Raw genomic sequence first — 24364 nt, forward strand, 5'->3', positions numbered from 1 at the left:
GAGCCTCGGCCTTGGCAGGGACACCACTCACTAGCAGTATGGTAAACTAGTTAGTAAAAGACACCTTTGGGGGAGATGCAGCCCTGACGAGTTAACAAGATGGCCTGGGCCAGGCACCCTGGCGCAGTGCACAGCCTGCACAACCCTTTGTGGTTGCCTTAAGTAGGTGCTTGATAATTATTTGTTGAAGAAAGGAATTAATAAATTTAATCCCGACAAAAACGCAGGGAGGTTTTTCCTTTTGAGTAAATTGAGGCCTACGCGAAGCCAGTCCCTAGTGAAGGTGAAAGCCAAGCTCCAGCCCAGAGTTCCAGCAATCACCCTCTGGGGCGAGCCCCACCTCCCTCTATACCGGAAGGAACGGGTGAAGAGGACTCAGGGTGACCCGCGCGCAGGTGGACGCTCGGTTAGGAGAAAGCTCGGACTTCCCTGAGGGAGGAGAAAGCAAAGGGAAGACGTGGGATCCGGCTGCCGAGCCGCCCACCACCTGGAGGAGAAGACAGCTTAAGGCTACGAGGTCCGGAGGGTCGGTAGCGCTGCGGAGGCACCGACGACCTCAGGATCGATTCCCTTCCCTTGGCTGCGGAAGGAGCGGGCGTCGGACGGGAGGCGTGGGGCGGGGCGAGGCGGTGGGCGCGGCCCCGGGACCCGAGGGGGGCGGTCCGAGCGCGGCGCGTGACGCGAGGGCGGGGCGGGGCGAGAGCTGACGGCGCAGCGGAGGGCGAAGGGTCCAGGCAGACCCGGAGCTCAGGTCCGGCGGGGCGTCCCGCCCCGCGTCCAGGTCGCAGTCCAGCCCGGGGGACGGGCGTGGGACAGGCGCGGGTAGGGCTCGGGTGTCCGGAACCCCCCGGGGTAGGGGGGTGGGGAGAGGAAGAAGGGAAGGGAGGGGCTGGGGGGCGGGGCATTAACTGAGCCGGCGACGCAGTCTCGAGCGGGCGGGGACTCCGGGGACCGCGGGGCGGCGGGCGGGGCGGCGCGAGGCGGAGGGGCAGCGCGGGGCACTGTCGCCCAGGTCTGGTCTCGAGCCGGGCCGGATCCCGCGCCGCCCGGTCCTGGCTCCGGCTCCGGGCCGTGCCGCCTGGGAGCGACACCCTGCCCGGGGCCGATCTGGGACCTCCCGGCAGTACCATGCCGGCGGGGCCCGGGACCGGCCCCAAACTTTCCCAAGCCTCAGCTTCTGCTTTCGAGAAGTTGGCATGCTAACAGTACCTGGAGGGGGTGTTAAGAAGGTCGCGACTCGGGCTGGGGACGTGAGCAGCACAGGGTGCCCCGGGGTGGCTTTGCCTCCTGCCCCAGTCAGGCCTCGCTGGAGACCCTTGAAGTATAGAAACTAAGGGAGCGGGTGCGGGTGATAACGTTCAACCGAGCCAGAGACCAGACTCTGGACGCCTGGGTGAGGAGCTATTCGTACCTAAGTCTCCTCTAACTCCGACCCAGCGACTTTTATTTGGCCTAGACAGTGCCTTTAGAAGTTGCCCACATTTAAAAATTGACAGGTTTCGTATTTTCAAAATTGTTTAGAGTTGCTTCTGAAAAATCGGAAGACTTAGCCACACGCAGTTTTTCCCATCCTAGCATTATTGTGCAAGGTACAAGTACTTTTTCTATTGTTCTCTGCCCTGCTGAAAGCTCCTCTCTGGGCAGAAACTAGATGATGTACCCACCTCATTTTTGCTGGGATGGTAGCCTTGGGAAGACTGTAGGCTGCTATGGAAAATGAGAAATCTCAGAAACTCTGGGGGTGGGAGGATAGTTCCTCCTTCTCCCACCTGTAATCAGATGAGGCCCATCGGAGTGACAGTGGCTGGCCTTCTCTCCCCTCCTAGGGGATCTCCTTAGAGATCTGGATAACCAGGCAAGATTCAGGCCAGGGTGACACTGTAAATTTTCCAGAACCCTGTGCAATTCAGGTGTAGAGGGTGGAAGGTGTTCTTGGGGGCGAGTGACTACAGCTGCTGGAGTGTTTTTGCTGTTAACGACAGAAGTGTGAGTAATGGTGCTCTGGAGCACTTCTTTACCTGCCCTATGCTAAGTGCTTTGCTTGTGCTAACTCAGTCCTCCTGGCCCTTCTGAGGGTGGGACAGTTGTTAGCTCCTTTTACAGCTCCCCACGCTAGCCACTGCAGGCCAGGATTCAAACCCAGGCAGGCTTGCTCAGGCCCCCTCAATCTGCTTTGCAGTTTCTGAGCATTTCAAAGTGGGTTCTGGCCTGATGCCCAAACCAGAATGGAGTTGGGGGGGGGAGTGCTTCTCATTGGGGTGTTTCAGCACATCTGGCTTCCAGGCCAAAGTGAGCAATCTGGGGAGAGGAAGTTGGTTTCTCAGCACTAGCCCCACCGCTTAATGAAGTTGTGACGTGGAACATAAAATCTTTATTACGTCCCCAGACAGATAGTGAATTCCCAGCACCCAAATAACATCACCGCAAACTCCTGCAGAGCCCACAGACAACAGCGTGGCCTCGGCAAGGTCTTCCAGGCCACCAGGTCCACCATTACCTTTTTTTTTTTTTTTTTTTTGAGAGAGAGAGAGAGCAGTGGGGCTCACCCAAAGCAGGATTTGTGCTCACCCAAAGTGGGGCTCCAAGTCATCTGATGCGGGGCTCGAACTCACGAACCGTGAGATCATGACCTCAGTGGAAGTCGGATGCTAAGCCGACTGAGCCACCCAGGCGCCCCGTTAGGCAATTATTTTTTAATGGGGGGGGGAAGGGCCCCTTTAAAGATTAGCTCCTAAAGTCTCTATTAATATGTTTACTACACTCTTTTAAAAATGTGCGTAGCATGTGACCACTCTGTATTCTGACAGCCTACCCTGTACTGGAAGGACACTCAAATGTGCCATCTACCCCTCTCCTTTCAAAAGCCCAGGTGGCTCAATCGGTTGAGCTTCTGACTTCGGCTCAGGTCATGATCTCACAGCTCAGCTCAGCTCCTGAGTCCAAGCCCGCATGGGGCTCTGTGCCGACAGCTCGGAGCCTGGAGCCTGCTTCAGATTCTGTGTCTCCCTCTCTCTCTGACCATCCCCCGTTCACACTCTCTCTCTCAAAAATAAATAAACGTTAAAAAAGTTTAAAAAAAAAAAAAAAAAAAAAGAGCCCCTGGCTGAGGTCCCTGGGAATCCGAGGGGGTCCACCTGCTTGGTCAGGGCTCGTAACCAGTGTTGCCCCCCACAGGCCTGTGTGTGCACCCTACCTCACCCCAGCCATGGCCCCGGTCAGCATCAACGAGCTCCCTGAGAACATCCTGCTGGAGGTGTTCACGCACGTGCCCGCCCGCCAGCTGCTCCTGCGCTGTCGCCTGGTCTGCAGCCTCTGGCGAGACCTCATCGACCTGGTGACCCTCTGGAAGCGCAAGTGCCTGCGTGAGGGCTTCATCACGGAGGACGGGGACCAGCCTGTGGCCGACTGGAAGATCTTCTACTTCCTACGCAGCCTCCACAGGAATCTCCTACGCAATCCATGTGCCGAAGGTGGGGGGGGGGGCTGCCCCCAGCCCGGTTCCCTCCCTTTCCCACCACTCAGGAGGCCTTGTTTACCCTCACAATTCCCACACTGTCTGGAACGTTCTCTCACACCCCTCCCACACTCCCCTGATTCCTCATTCTTCAGGTCTCAGTTCAGACACCTGCCCGCGCCCCGCGCCCCCCCCCCGCCCCGCATCTATCTCTATCACATCCACTCTGTTCAGTTCCTTGATGACACTTCCGTTACCTATAATTACCTTATTTATCTCTTGGTCGTTTTTTTTTCCCCCCTCTGCCACAGACTTCAAGGTCCAGACTTCATGGGTCTTGCTTGCCCCTCTCCGCCCAGTGTCTGCAATGATGCCTTCACATAGCAGGTGCTCAGAAAACGTTTGTTGAATGAACAGAGTACACATTCACCGTCCTCTCTTGAGTTCGGTCTAAGCTGCCTAACGTTTCTGGAGGGGCTTCCTCTGCATCAGGCACTGGACTGAGGTCTTCACAAATGTCATTATCCTCCTGTTATCCCTATTACCCAGATGAAGGAAATAAGGATTTCAAGAGGTGACTGCGTAATTTGAGGCCCCTGCGTAGCTCTGAATGTTCTCTTCTGTCTGCCAGTGGTTTTTTCCCTTCATTGAACACCTACCACATCCCAGGCACCGGGCTTCTTGTTGGGGCTACAGCAGCAATCGACTGAGGCGTAGTTTGTACGCTTGGAACCCCTTTCACGTCGGTTTTCTCTCTTGACCCTCACGAGGATCCCGAGAGTTGACCAAATATGTAGGTTGGCTCCCTTTTATAGATGGGGAGCGCTAGGCCCATGATGAGTGTCCTACCGGAAGATCCAGAACTGCCCAGTTGCTGGGGCCTGGTCCTGACTGATAAGGGCCCTCGGGCCCCTCTCTGAGGCCCCACAGACAGTGGCCCAGACACCCAATCTCTCTGCCTGCCCCAGATTCCACTCTGAAGCGACCCAGCTGAGCTGCCGGCTCAGCTCACACAGCTTCCACAGAGCCCGCCTGCAGCCTGTGCTTGGCTCAGCCCCACTGCTGGATTTCTGTGTTGTTCCCCTGGTTCTCTACTGGCGAGCCCCAGGGCACCCAGGGAATAGGTGTGGGCTTCTAGTAGAGGGAGCAAGAGAGCAATTTGGAAAAGCTCCCTTGGTGACTGTTCTGGAAAGCCTTGGTAGAGAAACACTGCTGTTTTTTTAAGGTTCTCTCAGCTCAGTCTGAATGTCTGAATGGGGAGACCGGAACATGCCAGGCCAACCTGGTGGGGATCACGAGTATGGGGTCACCACGTGCCACCAATGCAGAGGACGCCCACCCTCAACGGTTATCCCTCCTGCCCTGGGCAGAGGGGGGTCTGAGCTAGCCCAGAAGGTTCCCATGACCTGCCACCAAACCCACAAACCAGTCCTCGGGCCCCCTTGGATCTCAGTTACATAGCTAGGGTGTCAGGGGAAACGTCAGTCAAGTCAGTGGGCCACGTTGGGACAAACTGACATTAGCCATTAAGAACAGAAGTACCATCACAGGCCCTTCATACTTCATGTTTTGAGAACTGAAACTTGCGTATTTCCCAGAGCCCTCCAGCAACAGTGTGAACGAAAGGAAGGAAAGGCTAGTTTAGAATTTCTGGTAATATTCTCTATTTTTCCCAGCTTCATGCTACAAGTAGAGCCCGTCAGGGACAAGGTGGGACAGGGAGGGTCCCGGATCAGAGCCCACATGGTGGGGACAGGGGGGAATGTGCTGGAGGAAAGGCACTTTGGAGGGGTGCTCGCCTTGAGATGGGAGCTTGAGTAAGCCCAGCCTTATACCTCCCTCCCTCCTGACAGCAGGAGGGAAGGGCCAACTGTACACTTACCCAGGGGAATCTGACCTTGGTCCGTTTCTCCTAGAGGATATGGCTTCCTGGCAGATCGATTCCAACGGCGGAGACCGATGGAAGGTGGAGAGCCTCCCCGGAGACCATGGGACGGACTTTCCCGACTCCAGAGTCAAGAAGTACTTTGTCACATCTTTTGGGTAAGGGACAAACCACCGAGCCGGCAGTGTCGAGGGGGAAGGGGGTCAGGACACCTTTTGCCAAACCTCAAGCTTCAGCGAGGGCCTCTCTCTGCAGCTGGAGGAAGTGGATGCCTAGAGCAGGAGTCCTCAGCAGCCTGGATTCATGGCAGGGGGCGGGGGGGGGGGGTGATTAGGGTAAGTCAGAGGTATCTTCTGGTTTCTAATCTAGGAATACGAGTTCACCAAGGTGCCCTCTTTGGGACCCTTGGACTGGGGTCACATGCCACCGAGGCACAGGTGGGTCAGACCCCTCCCCCCATGTGTTTCTCATCGGCCAGCACCAGCCAGTGGCCGCGGTCCCACAGCAGTCGGGGGACACTGCTGGGTCCTGGCCACGGCGCACACCCGGGAAATGTCCACCTTTCCTTATGCTCCACAGGATGTGCCTCAAGTCCCAGCTGGTGGACCTCAAGGCCGAGGGCTACGGGGAGGAGCTGCTAGACACGTTTCGGCCTGACATCGTGGTTAAGGACTGGTGAGCAGGGCTCAGGCCGCGCTCTGCGTCCTCCCCTCTTTCCTTTCTGGGAACACCCATAGGCAGTGCCCAGTCTGTGCCTGGCAGTGTCCTGGGGTCGGGGCTGCCCCCAGAGCCGGCCACCCTGGCCCTGCCGCTCCTGCCAGCGGACCCGGCGCTTGCTCATTCAGCGCTTCTGGGCCCTCCTGCCACCCTGCATCGGCACGTGTTAATTCCAGTTTACAGATGGGGAGACTGAGGCCCACAGATAAAGTGTCACCAAACAAGTACTGAAGCAGCAGAGACACCAGGACGCACCCTCCCCGGACTTTGCTCCACGCCTCCCGCCTATCTGCCTTCCCTCCCCCTTCGCCGTGCACCCCTCAGCTCTTTCCCAGGCTCCTGCTCGGCACCCAGAGCTCTGCAGGACTCTGGCTTGGCCCAAAGCAGCAGGGGCAGGACCCCAATTCCAGCCAGGCCCTAGGCCGCCACCCAAAGCGTCACGGATGGGGCTGGAGGGGCATCCAGAGCTGCAGAGGGGTGGACAGCAGGGCTGAGCAGAGGGTGAGCTCCATACCAGCCCCTGTCACACAGGCCACCCCTTAAATCTCCCACCACATCTCCAGTCTGATCCATGATAACGTACAGGTGACACAGCTCCCGCAGCCCAGGCCTTGATCCGTAAGGACCCTTTTGCTGTGTTAAAGGGACATCAGCAGAGGATACCCAAAAGGGATGCTGCTTTGCTCCACTGCCCCAAGGGCACAGTAGGGCCCAGGGAGCAGTGAAACCAGTGGGGCCTCAGGGGCAGAGCAGGGAAATCCAACTCAGAGCTCCAGTTTATGGGGCTGCCACCTCCCCCACCTCCAGGGCCACCTTCTGTCTTGGGGTGCACAGTCCTGAGCCCCACCCTCCCCCAGGTTTGCCGCCAGAGCAGACTGTGGCTGTACCTACCACATCCGCGTACATCTGGCCTCGGCCGACTACATCGTCCTGGCCTCCTTCGAGCCCCCACCCGTGACCATCGATCAATGGAACAATGCCAAGTGGACGGAGGTGAGGCCTCACCTGCTTGCCCTTCACCGCCTGCTTCTCTCAGGGCCACGAGGGCAAAGAAACAAGGGTCAGCCTCAGGGCACAGAAGGCCCCCAGCTCTCCTGCCTGGAGCCCGTGGCGTCCGGCCCAGGGGGCTCCCCCCTGCAGGACCTGGCTCTTTCCTTCCCCTCTGCAGCGGGGTGGTCACCCCATCTCGTCCCTTCCCCAATCCTGGCAATCACTTCTTCCTCTCCCCACCCCCCCAGGTCTCCTACACTTTCTCAGATTACCCTCCAGGCGTCCGCCACATCCTCTTCCAGCACGGGGGCAAGGACACCCAGTTCTGGGCAGGCTGGTATGGGCCCCGCGTCACCAACAGCAGCATCGTTATCAGCCCAAAGATGACTAGGAACCTGGCCCCCTGCACAGCTCTGCCTGAGACCACAGAGGGGTAGGAGAAGGTTGTCTGCCTGCCCTCCTTCCCTCACCTCAGAAGGCCCTTCTGACAGCCCGTCATTTGATAGCCATTCATCCGTCCTCTGTCTGGGCCAACTGACTGCCAAAGGTCTCCTCCGGCGGAGCGTGTAGCCGGCAGCGAGGGCCCCTGCCCCTGGAGCTCCTGCCCCAGTTCCAACCTTGGGGAAACCCACCAGTTTGTGGGAGCCCCCAGTCATGTGCTCTGACATTTTCTCACAATAAATGTTTTCCGTAAAACCAGCCTGGGGTTGGGTTTATGGGCGGTGGGGGGGCGTCCCTGGCACTTTGGGAGAGAAGCAGCCCCTCCTCCCAAGTTAATTTGGCTGCTCCTGCCCCTCTCCAGTTAGTGACAGCCCAGCTCAGCCCTTGGGGCTCTTTATTGAAACAACTCACAGCACAGTATTTCAGACAGACAGTGTTGGCCGGCCACATCCCAGGAGGCCAAGAAATCAAGGTCCCGGCATCCTTCCCTGCCCTCCTGGGGAAAATTCCTCCATGAAGGCAACCAGACCTGAGCGGCGCCGGGCCGGAGAGTGGCTGGTCCATACACAGAGGCAATAAGAGCACTTGGAATCGGGGGAAGGGGGTGTCCCTCAGCACCGCCCTAGGCTGGGGGCCCCTGGTGTCCCATAGTTGTTACATCCATGATCGGAGCATCACACCCTCAGCTGCTTTTGTGAGCTCGCTCTTCCACGTAGAGCTGCATCTAGTGGACAGGAATAAACCGCCAAGGTCAGGAGCACAGCCAGGGCACGTCCTCAGGAGGGCCCATAAGCCCCAGGCAGACAGATCCCTGCCAGCGGTGGGGCAGTGTGGCACAGCCACAGGTTAAGGGAAAGGGAGTTTGGAGCCTTACGCCAGGCATTCCCTGGTCATCTCCTCCGAGCCTTGAGCCATTAGCCTCAGCGTACCGTCTGTAAAGCTCCCCGGGTCCCCATGCAGCTCACCTTTAAAATGTCTGATGTCATCGTTTTTAGCGGTATCAGCCGGGGATCATGCATGTGGACGTCCTGCTCATCTGCCAGGATCCAGGGAAAGTCCTAGGGTGGGGACCAAGGGAAGCGGGTGGAAGGGGGCTGGGCCATGGCCTGTCCTCACTTTGCTACCCACTCCCTCTCCAGCGCTGGGGTCCCCAGACTTCAGGGAACACCAGAGTCGCTAGGGAGCTACCAGCATTGCGGACTCCCGGCTTCCTCCACCCGAGAGGCCGAGCCCATGGATCCGAGCTGGCCGGGGCACCCAGGTGATTTAACGAGCCCCAGACACCATTTCAGAAACTGGCGGGTGAAGACCCCCCCCCCCCCCCCCCGCTGCCCTCTCTTGAGAGCCACCACTGAGCTGGCAGCCCCAGGACATGGCTCCACCCTCCTCTCAGTACTGGGTGCCTAGGCCGGGTAACGACCAGCATTCGGCCACACAGTTAACACACAACAAAAACCTGCTGCATGCCAGGCACCGCCACCAACAATGTTGAGGGTGCGCGAACAGCAACACCCCGGCCCACTCAGAACTGTGGCATCTTGCTTTCAAAGCCTCCCGGCTGTCTCCCTGCCCTCCCTCCCAGATGGGTCTCCTCTCACCTTGATGACCTGAATCTTCTCCATGTTGCGGGTAGCAGCTTCTCTCGTGTGCACTAAGACTGTGAAGGTACAGCCTAAAGAAGCAAGAGTCCGGTCAAGGCTGGGCCACGTCACGCCTGCCACTGGGCACAGTCTCTTCCCCGCTCCCAGGCTGGCTCAACAGCCCCCCCAGGGGAGAAGAGTGTAAACCAAGTGCTAAGACAAGACACAGTCAATAGGGAGACTGAACCCCGGTGGAGTCCATCAGGGTAGCTTCCTGGAGGAGGTGGACTTTCAGAGAGGTTCTAAAATGCAAGAAGGAAGAGAGGTGGCTTGATACAGCAAAGTAGGGACCGGAGAATGCAGCCTGAGCCAAGGTAGCCATGGAAAGGCCCAAGGACAGTGGGGTGGGGGGCGAGCACACCTGGGGGGTTGTGGTCCAGGACAGCATCACACACACTGATCTTCAGGATGAAGGCTCGGAGCAGCTGCTCCACATGAGACAGCAGGGAATCTGAGCTGGAAGAAGAGGAGGGGCTCCCGTCACACTGGCGGCCCTTCCCACCAGCAGGCAATCAACCCTGGAAACAGACCTGGGGGTCCAGGGGCCCTCTCTGCTTCTGACCGTGTTGGCTTTGGAGGGCTTGGCCACCTATCCTATCTACGCAGTTAAAACCATCTGGAGAGTTTAAAACCAATGCCGAGGGGCGCCTGGGTGGCTCAGTCGGTTGGGCGGCCGACTTCGGCTCAGGTCACGATCTCACACTCCATGAGTTCGAGCCCCGCGTCGGGCTCTGTGCTGACCGCTCAGAGCCTGGAGCCTGTTTCCGATTCTGTGTCTCCCTCTCTCTCTGCCCCTCCCCCGTTCATGCTCTGTCTCTCCCTGTCCCAAAAATAAATAAACGTTAAAAAAAATTTTTTTTAAATAAAAATAAACATTAAAAAAACCAATGCCGAATGTGGCGCCTGGGTGACTCGGTTAAGCATCGGAACGAGTCGTGATCTCGTGGTTTGTGAGTTCGAGCCCCGCCCCAGGCTCCACGCTGACAGTGCAGAGCCTGCTTGGGATTCTCTCTCCCTCTCTCTCTGCCCCTCCACCTCTCTCTCTCTCTCTCGCAAAATAATAAATAAATAACTTAAAAAAAAAATGCTGAGTCCCATCCCAAACTAAGTCCAAATGGGGCACTGTGAGCCCCCACAGGTGGTTCTAATGTGCAGCCAGGTCTGAGAACAAGGACACAGCCCAAGCCTCTTCATACACCAGGACACCAAGCCAGGAAGGGAAAGGGCTTGCCCGAGGCCACAGCAAGTGGGAACAGATAACAGTGCCCTGACCTCACCAGGAAACCAGCAGCTGACCAGCCAACACGCTTGCCCAAGGTCAACTTCTGGTTGACTATGGGCTGGACACTCGACTAGGAAGTCAGAAAACTGGGTCTGGTCTCGGCTCTGCCACCATTTGGGTGACCCTGAGTGGTTCATGTCATCTCTCTGGTCCTTGGTTTCTCCGTCCATAAAAGGAGGTTGGGAGTAGCCATTCAGCAAAGTGATGGTTTGCCAAGTGTGGACCTCACAGAGGTTACATGAAGACCACAGGGCGGCCAGCCGCGTTGGGATAGCATTCCTTGCCATTCTCCTCTTTACCGAGCTTCCTGGAGGAGGTGGGCTTTCAGAGGGGTTCTAAAAGGCAGGAAGGGAGAGAGGGGGCTTGGTGCAGCCAAGTAGGGACCTCAGAACACAGGCCAAGCTGAGGTATTCAGGGGCTGCCCTAAAGGGGTGAGTATGGGGGCGATTTCTAGGGACCTCATACCAGCCAGTCAGCTAGCTAAGAGTCTGGGGAGAGGCGGCTTACCTGATGGACAGCAGCGGAGGCTGGGTGATTTCAAAGACGAATTTCTCCACTGGGCGGTGCTCTTTGTCCAAAATTACCACCACCACTTTCTCGACATCGTTCTGCAAGGACAGGAATCCCCTAGTCCAGGACCAGGTAGCCCACCCACCACCACCACCTCCCTCCCTGCCCAAGGAAGGCAAGGGCATGCTCACAGCCCTTCTCAGTTTCTAGGCTGAGGGTCCCTGAGAGCCCGGAAGGGGCTTTGAGAACTTCAAGTAGACATCGCTGACATGAGCGGTACAGGCTGGGAGGGGAGAGAGTGTCCGGGCCCCATGGGGGTTCCAGGACATCTCAGAGAGCGGGACAAGACAAAAGGAGGAAACCCTCAGGGGGCAAGCCCAGACAGAACTTGGGGGCAGGGAGAGGAACAGACGTGAGAAGAACCCAGAACCCTCTGGGGCAGGCTCCACTTGACCAACTCCACAAAACAGGGCTCCCGGGCCCAGCATACCCTGAATGTGGCCCACGTGCCCTGAGGTCTATCCTGGGGCAGGGGTGGTCTCCAGGGAATAGGAGATATGCTTTGGGGTATAGAGTCATAGGGACCCCACACGGTCCCAGCATCACCCTGTCCTGGAGCACTGGAGGAACAGACTGGGCGTGAAGTAGGCTGGAGCCTGGTGCCCTCACCTTCTCCAGCAGTGGCTTGACACAGTGCAGGGTGTCCTGGATATACTGGTTCAGCTCCGGGTGGCAGGACATCTGCACACAACCGCACGATGGCTGGTGAGGCCCAAAGCACCAATGGGGAAACCACCCAACAGCCCTACCTCCAGGAGCCCAGGGAGAGAGGCCAGCAACTCCCTAGGGCTCCCTACCCAAGAGACTGACTTCCCATCATGGGGCTGAGAACTGCAAATTATCCACACAGAACGGAGAAGAATTCAGTCTCAACATTAGCACTCAATATAGCATCAGGGGTTTCTAAAGTGGGGTCTGCGGGCTCCTCTAGAGGCTGAGAAGTCCCTAAATTGTGTGTATTTGGGCATACAGGCATTTTTCCCAGAGAAGGGATCCAAAATTTTAATCAATTTTCAAAAATTGAGAATCTGGGACTAAGAGCTATGTGGCCTCAGGTAAATCACTTAACTTCTCTGAGCTTTAATTACTTCATCTGTGAAAGGTCTCGCAAAGAAAAAATGATGAATAGTGAGATAATCCCGTACAACACAGAGGGTGCACAGTAAATGCCATTCTTTTTCCTTTTCCTCGTATATCCTTCAAGCTTCCACCACGTTTCAGTATTGGGTCATTCATTTATTCTAATGTTTACTGAGTGCCTTCTAAGGGCCGGCACTTCTACAGACTGGGGACAGGGTAGCATTTGTTTACTGCTTTTGTCTGCCTTTTAACCTAAAACAACCCCTTACAATGAGGGCAGAGAGCAGGGGTACCTGACGTTTACAGGGATCCCCTCCCCAAACCAATCATTCGCCAGTCCCAGGAGCTCTTTAAAATACAACCATGCCCCAGGGGCAACTCTAACCCGAGGGTCTGGTCCCTAACTTGGGGCAAGGGGAACTCCCAGCTCAGAGGGATGGAAAGAAAAGTCCCTGCAGTTGTGGCTGGGAACTGAACGGCAAGGCCAGGCCGCTGGGGAGTGAGGGGGCTCAGCCTGAAAGCGGAGGAAGAGTTCAAAAATCCAACCTCTACCCACCTTGAAGTTCGGGGATGACCAGAGGTGGGGGCTCACCTGGACAGGCACGTTGTACTTCTTACGCTTCTGGAAGATGCCCACCGGGTAGACCTCGCGCACGTAGAGGATGAGGTGCACGGCCACCTCCAGGAACTCGCAGAGGACGTCGGCCACCACTGTGAAGGGGCTGAAGCCGGTGAGCTTGGGAAGCCCGCCGGCCCAGGCCCTCCCTCGCCCCCCCCACCCTGGGTCCGCAAGTCCAGCCTCCCTACCTTGACCAAAGTTGAGGTCCTGTCGCGTGAGTGTGGTCATCCTTACCGCCACCTAGAGGGTGGGGCAGGAGGGGGGGCTGGTTCTAACGGATCAGACTGCCGCAGGGTGCGCTTGCCTCCACCCCCTCTCCCCTCCGTCTGGGGGAATCGGGGGCAGGACGTCCCCCTTCACACAGAATCTGGGCAGCTAGAAGGGACCTCCCACGCTGGCGTCATAGCTCGGGGACATTAGCTGCGCCCCGATCAGCTCTGTCTACTGGCCCCCCGCCCTGCTGTCTCTGGGGCGGGGGGTGGGGGGGTGCGGTAGGAAAGGCCAGAGCTGTGCTCGCAAAAAGGGCACGGCCGCAGAGGGAACGGCGGGTTGCCTAGGCCCGCGGGCGCAAAGCCGGACACGCTGAGAACCAAACCAGGCTGGAATAAGACGCCGCCCTCCGCCTGGCCGGAAACCTCCTCGGAGGGAACCCCGCCCCTCTCCCCTCCCCCCGGTGCGGGGAACCACCGACCCGACCACTCGCGCCTCCCGCTCAACCAGCGGCCTGGATTCGGCTCCGAGACTTCCGCGGCGCTCGGGCAGGTCCTAGCGACCGCCTCCGGCCACGCCCACTCCCCCGCGCAGCCAACCTGGAGGCGGGAGGGAGCGGCAGCCGGAGGGGCGGGGCTTGGGAGGGGGCGGGGCCCGGCCTCGCCGCCCGAGATCCCAAGGCGGGAGACGCGGAGACTGCGCGGCACCGCCTCCCTTAGGCTCGGGGTCGGCGCGAGAAAAGACCCCTTCGCTCTCCACGTCAGGTCGCCAAGTATTTTGCTCCCCAGGGCGTTTGTCTCGCGTTGGGAGGGAGCGGATAGGTGTTGCTGGTGAGGAACAGGTGGAGGGTACAGCTGGGGACTTAAGACAGCGACATCTACTGCTAACTGCAGAGTCACCATCCCCGGACCTCAGCTGCCCAACCGAAAGCGAATCCGCCGGCTCCGGGGCGGGGACGTCCTCACTCCCGCCCTCACCCAGAAACTAAATGCAGCTTGGGTTTACCTCCCAAGAAGATAAAACCTCCCGGGCCCGGGCATCATAGTGGTAGCTGCCCTTTATAGGGACCCAGCCGTGTGCCAGGCACCGGGCTAAGTGTGCCTGTGGATTATCCCACTAAATCCTCAAAACAGTTCCGTAAGACAGTTACTGTGATTGTCCGCATTTTATAGAGGAGCCAAACGAGGTTCAGAATGGTGAAGTAACCTTCCCGAAATCACACATCTATTGAGGGAGGGGACGCGCGGAGTTGTCTTGGCCCACTACATTTTACAGTTCTGGAATCCCCTAGAGACATGGCCTCTGGAACCGCTGAGAGGCCCCCTGGGAGATAATAATATTAACATTAAAATAATCACTAACTTGAATTGAACACTAACTCGCTGTCGAGCACTGATTTCTTTAATTCCCTCCTTAACCCTAGGAGCTAAGCACCTGTTTTACAGCCCCACTTTATAGATGGCAAACAGGCTCAGAGATGCTCCCTACTTTGCCCAAATCACACAGTTGGAATACAAACCCAGTTCTGACTTCTAACCTGATTCCAGGGCTTCAACTTATTTTCAGCCCCTTTATTTTACAGGTGGGGAAACTAGGGTCAGAGAAGTTGCAGCACAGTTACAGGCAACAAATCAGGACCAGAAGCCTGGGGACCTTGACTCTGACCTCTAGGGACAGAAGAGCTTGTTAGGAGTCACACCCAGCTGTGGGTACCCAGATCTAGCCAGGAATGTTTACCAATTACAGGTCGCTATTGGAGATCTGCACCCGTTTTCACTCCAGATGCCTTCAAACCTGCACTTGCCCACTTCTTTTTTTAAATTTTTTTTTCAACGTTTATTTATTTTGGGGACAGAGAGAGACAGAGCATGAACGGGGGAGGGGCAGAGAGAGAGGGAGACACAGAATCGGAAACAGGGTCCAGGCTCTGAGCCATCAGCCCAGAGCCTGACGCGGGGCTCGAACTCACGGACCGCGAGATGGTGACCTGGCTGAAGTCGGACGCTTAACCGACTGCGCCACCCAGGCGCCCCTGCACTTGCCCACTTCTGATGGGGCGGGGATAAGGAAGAGAATAAGGGACTTGGCCCATTAAGCCAGGAATACCAGCAAAGCATTTCTCAAAGCAGTCCTTGGAAATCTGCATCAGAATCCCTGGGGAGCCCATTAAACTCCTGGAACCCAGGCCTCTCTGACCTACTGGACCAGTCTGGGTGCAAAGCAGGGTATGGGCCCTTTAACAAGTTCCCCAGGGACCCTGATGCCCAAAAACATGGGAATTGCCACGGTAGTTTGGGCTGTTCCCAAAGAAAGTCTGCATTTCATACCATTTCCACATTTAACCCAAAGGGATAAGATGGTTTATTTCAGGAATTGACGCACTCGGGGGCACATTTTGGGCATGGCAGCCCTTCTCAAGACTTGGGGACACTGCCCATATCATGCCATGAAGGAGAGAACCGTTTCCACACAGAGCCAGTTAAGCGGCTCACTGGCTTGTAAACAGTGTCCCCTGGCTCCTTGAGATTTAATCATTATGGATACTTTGGCCCTGGAGAAAGCAAGAGTCCTTCTTTGCCCCTCTCTGGAGGCTGTTCAAGCCTTTTGTCCATTAGTGACAGGAAGTGGCAGTCTTAGGGGGGCAATTTCTTGTAAAGGGTTTCTTGGGATTGGATCCTGGGCTGGGAAACTCAAGAGTCTAGCTGCTTCCATGGGATGGCCTCCAGAGTACAATGTGAGCGACACAAGGACTCATGCCAGGCTCCCAGCCTTAGCCCCCTGCCCTGAGAAGACAAAGCACAAGCCACCTGTAGGTCCCCTGACACACAGAGCTAAAGGAACTTCAGAGACACCTTGGCAGACATACAACCCAACACTCAACATTTTTCAAATGCAGACAGCGAGGTCCCAAGAGCTTTTGACACTGGGGTACCTGCCTTGTCAACTAGAAACCCATGGACAAAATGCCTACATTTGGGGCTTTGGATTCAGAGTCAGCCACAAGCAGAGGAATGCAGGCTGGGAGACAGGTGAGAAGGGACTCAAACTGATCTGACCCCTAACCCCAAAAAGGCCTCTATCTCCTCATTTTTGAAATGAACAGGCTGGACAGATGTTCCCTAAACCTCTGATGGCCTTGGGTTCCACGGGGGCCAAGAAGCTGCAGAGGGGGCAGGGGAGCTCTAAGAAGACATCTGTCATTTTTATCCATAGGGCTCTGTGGCATCTGGGTTTCTAGATCTTGAGCACATCAGCATGATGGATAGTCTTGGGACCAAGATTACATTATGGGGTTAATTTATTACATTTGTGAATACCCATTTGCTGGGAGACTGTTTTTCCAAGTTATCTGCATATTTTTCACCATAATAACAATATGTAGGAGGGCATCTGGGAGGAAAAGGATGGATATTTAGGAGGAGAGAGGGCTTATTTGCCAACTGGAACAGGTCCCTGAGGGTCTGCAATGAGGACAGAAAGAAAATCACTCCCAAGGGACATTTAAATTGAAACTAAGAGAAAGCAAGATGTAAGAAAGTCTTGCAAAGACCAAGGCCTGCGTGGGCAAAGGAGGATCCCTGGAGTTCACTGAACAAATATGCAACAAGTGAACAGAGTAAAACAATAGGCAATGAAGTATCCAGCCCCTTAAGATGCTGCCAAGGTCCCCTCATACCCACTAGGCTGATCACATGACAGATCATTTATCCCATCCCTGCCTAAGGTTCCTAAGACACCAAACACAGGAGAGTGGGGGGAGCCATAGAGAGTGAGCCACATATAGCCTACTAACAATCCACTGGTACCCCGATGCTCAAGGATGCAGCCGTTTGGGACACCTCCTGATCAGAGCCTCAGCCTTGTTCATTCTTTTGGTCCAGCCCCTCACCCAGTGCCTGGCCCAATCCAGGTTCTCGATGAGTGCAAGTAAATGAATTAATGAAAGAAAGAACAGATGAAATGATGGCGGACAGTGGCTCGTTGCCATTTGCCTGACCTGAATCCTAACTTATTCTGAATGAGAACAAAGGCCTCTGATTTCAGTGCTCGAGCTACAGGTAGCGGTGTGCAAAGAGCTGTTTTCAAAAATGAAACAAGAGCTGGGGAATGCTCACTATGTACCCCCTGCACCCACCAGGCTGCTTGCGCCTCTAACGTGCTGTCTTTCCCCACCACTGCTCCTTAACCAGCTGTGAGTCCCCTCCCTCTCTGAATCTCAGGTTCCTCACCTGTAAAATGGGATCATGGGAGCACCGATTCCATAGGGTTGGGTGGGGGGGAACAAGTGAGATGGTTGTAAAAATATAAAGTGCACAGGGGCGCCTAAGTGGTTCAGTCGGTTAAGCATCCAACTCCTGGTTTGGGCTCAGGTCATGATCTCACAGATTCACGGGTTCAAGCCCTGCATCATCAAGCTCTGTGCTGGCAGTGCAGAGCCCGCTTGGGATTCTCTCTCTCTCTCCCTCTCTGCCCCTCTCTCACTTTTGCTATCTCTGTCTCTCTCAAAATAAATAAATAAACTTATATATATATAATATATATATATATTATATATATATAGGGCACATGGGTGGCTCCATGGGTTAAGCGTCTGACTTCGGCTCAGGTCATGATCTCACGGTTGGTGGATTCAAGCCCAGGGCCAGGCTCTGTGCTGGCAGCTCAGAGCCTGGAGCCTGATTCAGATCCTGTGTCTCCCTCTCTCTCTTTTCCCCTCCCCCACTCACTCTCTGTCTCTGTCTCTCAAAAATGAATAAACATTACAATTTTTTAATAAAAAATAAAATTATATATATAACTGTATATATTAATTAATATATTAATTTTATGTAATTATATATATATACAGTGCACAATGCCTGGCATATAAATGCACAATTCGTGCTATTATGGCAATGATATTAACATCTGCACACACTGTCTAAGCCCCTAGAACAAACACTCTGGACCAGCCACCATGCTTTTCAAAACCCCATCTAAAACATCCTCAACTGCACCCCCTCCCCATCTCCATTTCCCAAGGCAGTCCCCAAGGTGCCCTAAGGAAGGACCTGCATCCCCCCTGCCAGAGATGCCTAAAGGCAAGGGAATGTGGCCCACACTCAGCTCCTCCCCTCCCTCACCTGGTCTTCTGGCGCGAGGTGTGACCTATACAGCTCCCCAGATCCACGGCCGACCTCAGACCCAAGCCAGGGCCCTGACCTTAGGCCAGCAGCACTGGGCACTCAGCCAGGGCAGAGCCCATACATGCCATTCCCTCCCCAGTGTTTTGCTGACCCCCCCCCCCCCAATGTTGCTGACCCCTTTTTGGTCAGGAGGATCTTACAAATCATCTCTTCTTAAGCTTAGAGCTTCCACCCATAGACATGAAACGTCTTCCACAATTTCAGGGGTTCCCGGGCTCTCTGAAGTCATCCCAGACCACGCAGTAAGAACCCTTGATCCAACTCGACTACTACTTTAAAAATAATAATAATAACTGCTTTATTGAGATGTATTTCACAAACCATAAAGTTCACCCTTTAAAACATGCAATTTAGTGGTTTTTAATGCGCTGTGCATCAATCACCACCATCTAATTCCAAAACGTTGTCATGACTCCAAAAAGAAAAACCCCGTCTCCCCTTCCCTCAGCCCCAGGCAACCACTAGTCTACTTCCTGTCTCTATGGGCTTGCCTATCTTGAACATGCCATATAAATCATACAACATGTGGCCTTTCACGTCTGGCTTGTTTCACTGGGCATAGTGTTTTCAAGATTCACCCACATTGTGGCATGTCTTGGTACTTCGTCCCTAAAGCCCAAGTCAGGTCACGTCTCGTCTCTGCTCAGAACACAGTCCATCCTGGTGCCCATCAGGCTGATACTATTACATAACAATAGCAGGTCATTTTCCTAGAGTGTTTCCCATGGGGCCAGGGTCTTAGGAACGCTATCTCCTTGCATCCAACAGAATCCTTGAACCCGAAGAGTTGGGGATGATGAGCTCAGAGCAGTTAGGCGACTGCCCCAGGTGACCCGGAATGGCATCAGCAGATGAGCCCAGGTATCTGGCCTGACCCAAGAACGGAGCTCCTTAAACCTCTGAGCCATAACTGCCACACTCTGGAGGAAGAGGAAAACAATCGAAATGGAAGCCGCTGGGCGAGCTCTGGGCTCCAGGCGAGACTCGCGATTCACGCGCGCCCGGGTCCTGCCCAACAGCTCTTTGATCTTGGCAGTGCCTGTGGCCCCGCTGACCCCGCCGTGAGTTATGGGGGCCGCGGGACTCATAACACAGCATTCCCGGACTCCCAGGGTCTTTAGGACACGGCGCCCCGCGCGGTGATGGATGAGCCAGCCCTGGGGGCTGGCTTTGTCCCAGCTGGGCCGGGCTACGGGAATACCACCAGGACTTTGGACGGGGCGTGGCGAGAGGAAGACCGTGTTTGTGTGGGTGTGTGGGTGTGTGTGTGTGTGTGTGTGTGTGTGTGTGTGTGCGCGCGCGCGCGCGTTGGGTAGGAGGATTGTATCTCTCCCTTCCCTCTCAGGGTGTGTACCGGGGGAGACACACTAGTGCGGCCGTCAAGGCCCGGGATTCTCACCTGGTAACGGTTTGAAGACCGCCTATACCCCCCACAACCAAGAGCGACCTCTCCAGAACCCCGCCCCCTGCTCCGCGCACTTTCCGAGACTACAAAGGCTCCGCGGTGCCCCGTCCCGCCTCCCTCGCACCGGGCATTTCTTCCGTCCCATTTGACAGCCAGGGCGGAATAATCCTTTTGGGGACTGGCCGGCCCCTGCCCGGCCAGACGCGGCCGCAGCTGAGCGCTCAGCTCCGATCCATTGTTGGGTCCGCCGGGGACCCCCTGCCGCGGCCCTTTGTCGCCCGTTCCCGGCGGGGCCGCTCCAGATGCGCCACCGCTGCCCGCGCCCCGCCCGTCCCACGCGCTCCGGGCAGTACCGAGGCGGCTCTTACGCACCGGGAGGAGTGGACTCGCCTCGCCCCGTGCCCGCTCGGCCGCCCGGCTGCGCCCGCCTTTGTCTGCCTCCTTTGTCTGCCCCGCGCCCTCGCGGCGACGGCGGCTAGGCCTCTGGGGAGCGGGCCCGGAACGCCAAGTGCAGCTGGCGAGGGCGCGCCGGCCGGGAGCGCGCAGGGCCCAGCCGGGCCGGGGGCTGCCCCTCTGCCGGGGGCGGCCGGGCCAACTCCCACCGCCCCTCCCCCGCCTCCTCCCAGCGCGCCCGCCCCTTCCCGCGCGCCGGCCCCCTCCCCTTCCCTCCAGCCCCTCTCAGCCTGGGCACATCCTCCAGCCGCCCGCGCACCTCTCCTCGTGGTCCCCGCTTCGCAGCTCGGCCCTCCGCTGCGCTCGGCTCCCGCAGGCGCTCGGCCCCGGGCCCCTCGGCCCCCGCCCCGCCGGCCGGACAGGTAAGGCATGGCCTTGGCCCGCCCCTGGCCCCGCCCTCCCTCCTCACCTGGTAGCGTGCCCGGACAAAGGTGGGCTACCTGGCGCGGTTAGGGGCAGGGCGCGCGGGGGACTGTGGTTGAAGGTGAGGATGCTGCTTTCCTCCCTGCCCTCGCGGCCCTCGAAGCCGTCGGTCCGTGTGTCCGCCGCCTCCGCCCCTCGCCGCGTCACAGCTGGGCTCCAGGCTCTGCTCCCGGCCCCCGCGTCCGCCCACCTTCCGCCGGACGCTTACTTTTCCACGCTCTGACACTCTGCCTCGCGCGCGCCTTAGCCGCCCTCTCTGGGTCGCGCGGCTTTCGCCTTCCCTCCTCCTCCGCGCTAGCCCTTCTCCCTCTGGGACCGCGTCTCTCTTTGTCTCTCTGTCTCTGAGTCTCTGGGCGGTCTCCAGGACGCGGGAGCGGACCGGAGAATCCGCCACCATTCGAAGAAGCTTCGAAGACTCCCTGCGCCCCGGGCAGAGCTGACAGGCGTGTCCTCCTGCCCCTTTCGAGGCTGCCTGGGGGGCTAAGGTGTGTTCCGGGGGAAGGAGGCTCGGCGTGCGCCTCTGCCGGCGCCGCCGGCGGCCACGCGCCCTGGCGGTTCTGCGCCCTAGCAACCTCGACGGCCCCGCTCTGGCCCTCTTCCTCCGCTGGCTTTTTCTCCATTTGCGCACCGGGGTCTCGGCTGCCCTGCGGGGTTTGAGATGCGAGGGCTCTTGGGTTTCCCGCCAAGTCTTCTTGCTTCCCTCCACTGGGGGTTCCCTCGGCCTTCGCCTCCATCGGGTCTCCTGCCCAGCGCACCTTCCCCGCTGCCCTCCTCCCAGCGGGGGGCCCGCAGGAAGTGTCCCGGTGCGGTTCAGCATCATCCCCCAGGGATCAGGCAGACAGAGGCCCTGGGAGTGATCTTGGACAAAGGAATGCATTTTCCTGAGCCTCGAAGCCCCCTTCATAAAATGGGGATAACAGCACCTACCCACAGGGATGTGTGTTGAAACGGTGAAAAAAAAAAAAAAAAAAAAAAAGCAGATTGGATGCCAGCACAGGACACACTTGGTGGCCGTGGGGGAGGCTTCGGTCCCTGGCTGGGGTGGGGAGGAGGCTCCCCAGCAAGGGTGAGAAATGGATCCCAATTCAAGGCTTAGAGACCCTGCAGGGAAACCTGAATGTTCCCTGCCCCCCTCCCCCCAGCGTGGCTGTCACAGTTGTAACCGCCCACGCCCATTTACAGGGTTCCTGCTGTCACAGGCATCGTCCCCTCTTCTCGCTCCTCCTCTCTGCTTGTCCTAAAAGCAGTTTTAAAAAGTCAGGGTGAATAGGGTCTCTGCTTCCAAAGTGAGATGAGTGTCGCTGTGATAATGTTGCCAACAGCTGGTCATTCATCATGAGGCGTCCATGTGACTCATTCCTAATTCTGAACCTCTGTCTTGCACAGATTTCTTTTTTAATGGCACTTGCACACAAGCCATCTCCTTCCCCCTGGGGGCACTGTCTTGCTGTATCCTGGACCTGCTGTGTAATTGCCCAAACCCTCTGACCACCGGATCATCTGTGTCCTCATAACAGGGGACACACACCCCCCACCCCCCCACCCCGGAATCCAGCAGTGGCTCAATGAGGGCCACTTCAGCAGAGGGTAACCTCCTCCCAGCCAGCACATTCTAGGCTCCCCCGGCTAAGTTCTTGTTTTCAGCCATGGCCAGAGGTGGCACTTAGGGACTAGGGACACAGGCACACCCCATCCAGCCTCCTGCTCGTGATCCCGCCTGGCGGACAGGCCCAGCTTTGGCAACCCAGGGCGCCCTTGCCGGCTCTGCCGCCTCGGGAAAGCCAGGTCGGCAGCCTCTGCGACCCCTCCAAAATTCGCTCCTTGCCCCTCACCCACACGAAAACGACGGTGCCTTCTCCGCCCGCCCGTCCAACCAGCCCCCTCTCCCCAGCCCTAAATCCTTCAAATGGCTCCCTGTTGGCACCAAATTAACAACTCCACCTGCCACCCACAACACTCTCATTGCGTCTTTGGCTCTTCCCTCCTGCTGAAACGTCTCCTCCCCTGCCCGTATTCAGTCGAAGCCTGCCCTCCCTGCAGGCCAAGGTCAGATGTCCCCTCTTGCGGGAAGCCCTCTTGCTCCCCCCTTGCCTCCCCTTCTCGCGTGGTCTGCGCCCCCCTGAGCGGGGCTGGGTCTCTTTCCGTTCGTGGTCCCAGGACACCCAGTGGGTGCTCCATGCACACGTGTTGTACCGACTGGAACGTTTGGTCAAGGGGACGGGAGTGACCTGAAAATTGCAAGCCACAGGTTATCCTTGGGTCCCACCGGGTCCTGCCGGCCAGGCCAGGGGCAGGGGTGACCCTGAAGCAAAAGACCGTGGCTGGGGAGGTCAGAGGGGGAACGAGCCTCCTGGAAAACCCCCGGGGTACTGGGTTCTTCCTCTCCCTGGAAGATGAGGATATCTGTGCCTGATTATAGAGAGGGAAGTGATTGCCCAAGTCCTGCAGAATGGGTTTGAATGCCAGCTGATGGCTTGCTAGCTACGTGACCTGGAGGGAGTTCCTTCACTGGTCTCAGCCAGGAATTTGGTAGAGCAGAGATTTGCATCCTGGCCTCCCTGATTCTACAGCCTGGGGAGAAGGGCGCTCCCTCCAGAGAGGGTCCTGGGCATATTCCCAAGGGGGGTGTTAGATGAGCATCCCTATTCTGGCTCTTTCGGAGGAGACCTGCCTCTTTTCCCACTGCAGCCCCTCTGCCCGTCTTCTGTCGGCCCTTCCTCTTGAGTGGGCCATGTGGCCAACTGAGCAGAGGCCATCTCCAGGAAGGACACAGGCCGTCCCCAGGAAGGACACGGGAGGGTGGCTGAACCGTTGCCCCTAGAGGCCAGGCCGCCCTCACCACCAGCAGGTCCCAGCTTTGACAGCTCTCCATACACAACGCCGTGGTCCGGCATTGACCATCTGGTACACGTCACTGGATGGGTGTGGGGGGGTCCAAGGGATAAGTCCCCTCCTAGAATCTAGAGCAGTTGAGATGAAGTCATTGTAGAAACCACAAGTTCTTAGAGGCTCTCTCTGTGCCTGGCTCTGTGTTACGGCCTCCAGTACGGGAGGTCCTGGACAGTCACAGCGTCTACACTGAGGGTCACTCAGGGTAACATGAGGAGAGGTCAGAGACCCTGCCTTTGACAGTACAGGCACGGTTGCCTCTCAGACAACCATGAGATCAAGTCCCAGCCCTACCACTCCCTCTGCAGTGTAACCTTGGGCAAATCCCTCCAAATTTGGCCCCATGTTGAGTCATTTTTGCCCACTTCAAAGGGCTAAATTAGATAATGCACCTGACGCTCTAGGCCCAGATTAGTAAATGGCCAATAAATGATACTCAGACAACCTGGGACTGACGCCCAGAGAGGTTAATTGACTTGCTCGGGGTCACTCAGCTATTAAGCGCTTGGAGCCAGGCTTCATCCCCAGGCTTGTCTGACACCAGGTGTCTTTCTGCCCCGCGCTGGCCTGTGCCAGAGCCAACAGCGGGCATTTTTGTCACTTGATGATTAAGTGATGGGTCTGACCAAACAGTAAGTGGTGTTAAATTGTCTGGGTCCCGAGATAATGAAGTTTGGGGAAGGGGGAGTGGGCGGAGGATTGTTTGGGGAGCGGGGAGAGGAGTGGCTACCTATAATGTAGCAGGAGGCAGGACGCTGGCTCAGGAGGTGGACATGGGACACTGGGAGAGAAAAGCCCAAGGCCGGGAGCCTCTGGGTGGGTGGGCGGGGGCTCTGAGGCGGCCCCCAACTCCACACCCCTATGTAGGTTTTTTGAGGTGTGAGGCCTTGGGGGGGGGCTGCGAATTCCCAAGGCTACTGTTGGAAACAATAAAAGCAGATGGGGCCGCCCCTGCGGGGAAGCCAAACCTCATTTACCAAGACAATGGTCCTCTCCAGGCTGGCCTGGGCCTGTCCTGTCCCACCCCACAGGAAACCATCGATCACCCCACTGAGGACTGAGGACATGGCCCCCTGCGCTTGGGGGGGGGGGGGGGGGGGGGGGGGGGGGGGGGGGGGGG

At 57.2% G+C, this 24364-nt stretch overlaps 3 protein-coding genes across 4 annotated transcripts in view; 2 read left to right on the top strand and 1 right to left on the bottom strand.

The window, feature by feature from the left end:
* Positions 1-686: 686 nt before the first annotated feature.
* FBXO6 (F-box protein 6) lies at positions 687-7745 on the top strand. Its single transcript, XM_040461351.1, has 6 exons — positions 687-822; positions 3175-3470; positions 5371-5497; positions 5919-6014; positions 6914-7049; positions 7295-7745. The coding sequence occupies exons 2-6, from the start codon at positions 3206-3208 to the stop codon at positions 7481-7483; spliced, it is 813 nt and encodes a 270-aa protein (XP_040317285.1). The 5' UTR covers positions 687-822; positions 3175-3205; the 3' UTR covers positions 7484-7745.
* Positions 7746-7864: 119 nt separating this feature from the next.
* MAD2L2 (mitotic arrest deficient 2 like 2) lies at positions 7865-20456 on the bottom strand. 2 transcript variants are annotated; one of them, XM_040461371.1, is made up of 9 exons: positions 20342-20456; positions 12867-12918; positions 12652-12770; positions 11589-11660; positions 10917-11017; positions 9489-9583; positions 9086-9159; positions 8453-8545; positions 7865-8211 (listed from the first exon to the last, which is right to left on the bottom strand). In XM_040461371.1, exons 2-9 carry the CDS (start codon positions 12904-12906, stop codon positions 8170-8172), a joined length of 636 nt encoding a protein of 211 aa, XP_040317305.1. In that variant the 5' UTR covers positions 12907-12918; positions 20342-20456; the 3' UTR covers positions 7865-8169. The 2 variants fall into 2 exon arrangements, with proteins under 2 accessions (XP_040317305.1, XP_040317297.1); XM_040461363.1 differs by lacking the exon at positions 20342-20456 and adding an exon at positions 13370-13468.
* Positions 20215-24364, top strand: part of DRAXIN (dorsal inhibitory axon guidance protein) — a 23583-nt gene continuing 19433 nt past the window's right edge. The window contains exon 1 of the mRNA XM_040461338.1: positions 20215-20294. The gene's annotated coding sequence lies outside the window, so the exon portion shown is untranslated. The remainder of the gene's footprint in view (positions 20295-24364) is intronic.

This window comes from Herpailurus yagouaroundi, unplaced genomic scaffold (genome assembly GCF_014898765.1).
Source record: "Herpailurus yagouaroundi ecotype Mexico unplaced genomic scaffold, PumYag 77, whole genome shotgun sequence".
Taxonomy (NCBI): Eukaryota; Metazoa; Chordata; class Mammalia; order Carnivora; family Felidae; genus Herpailurus; species Herpailurus yagouaroundi.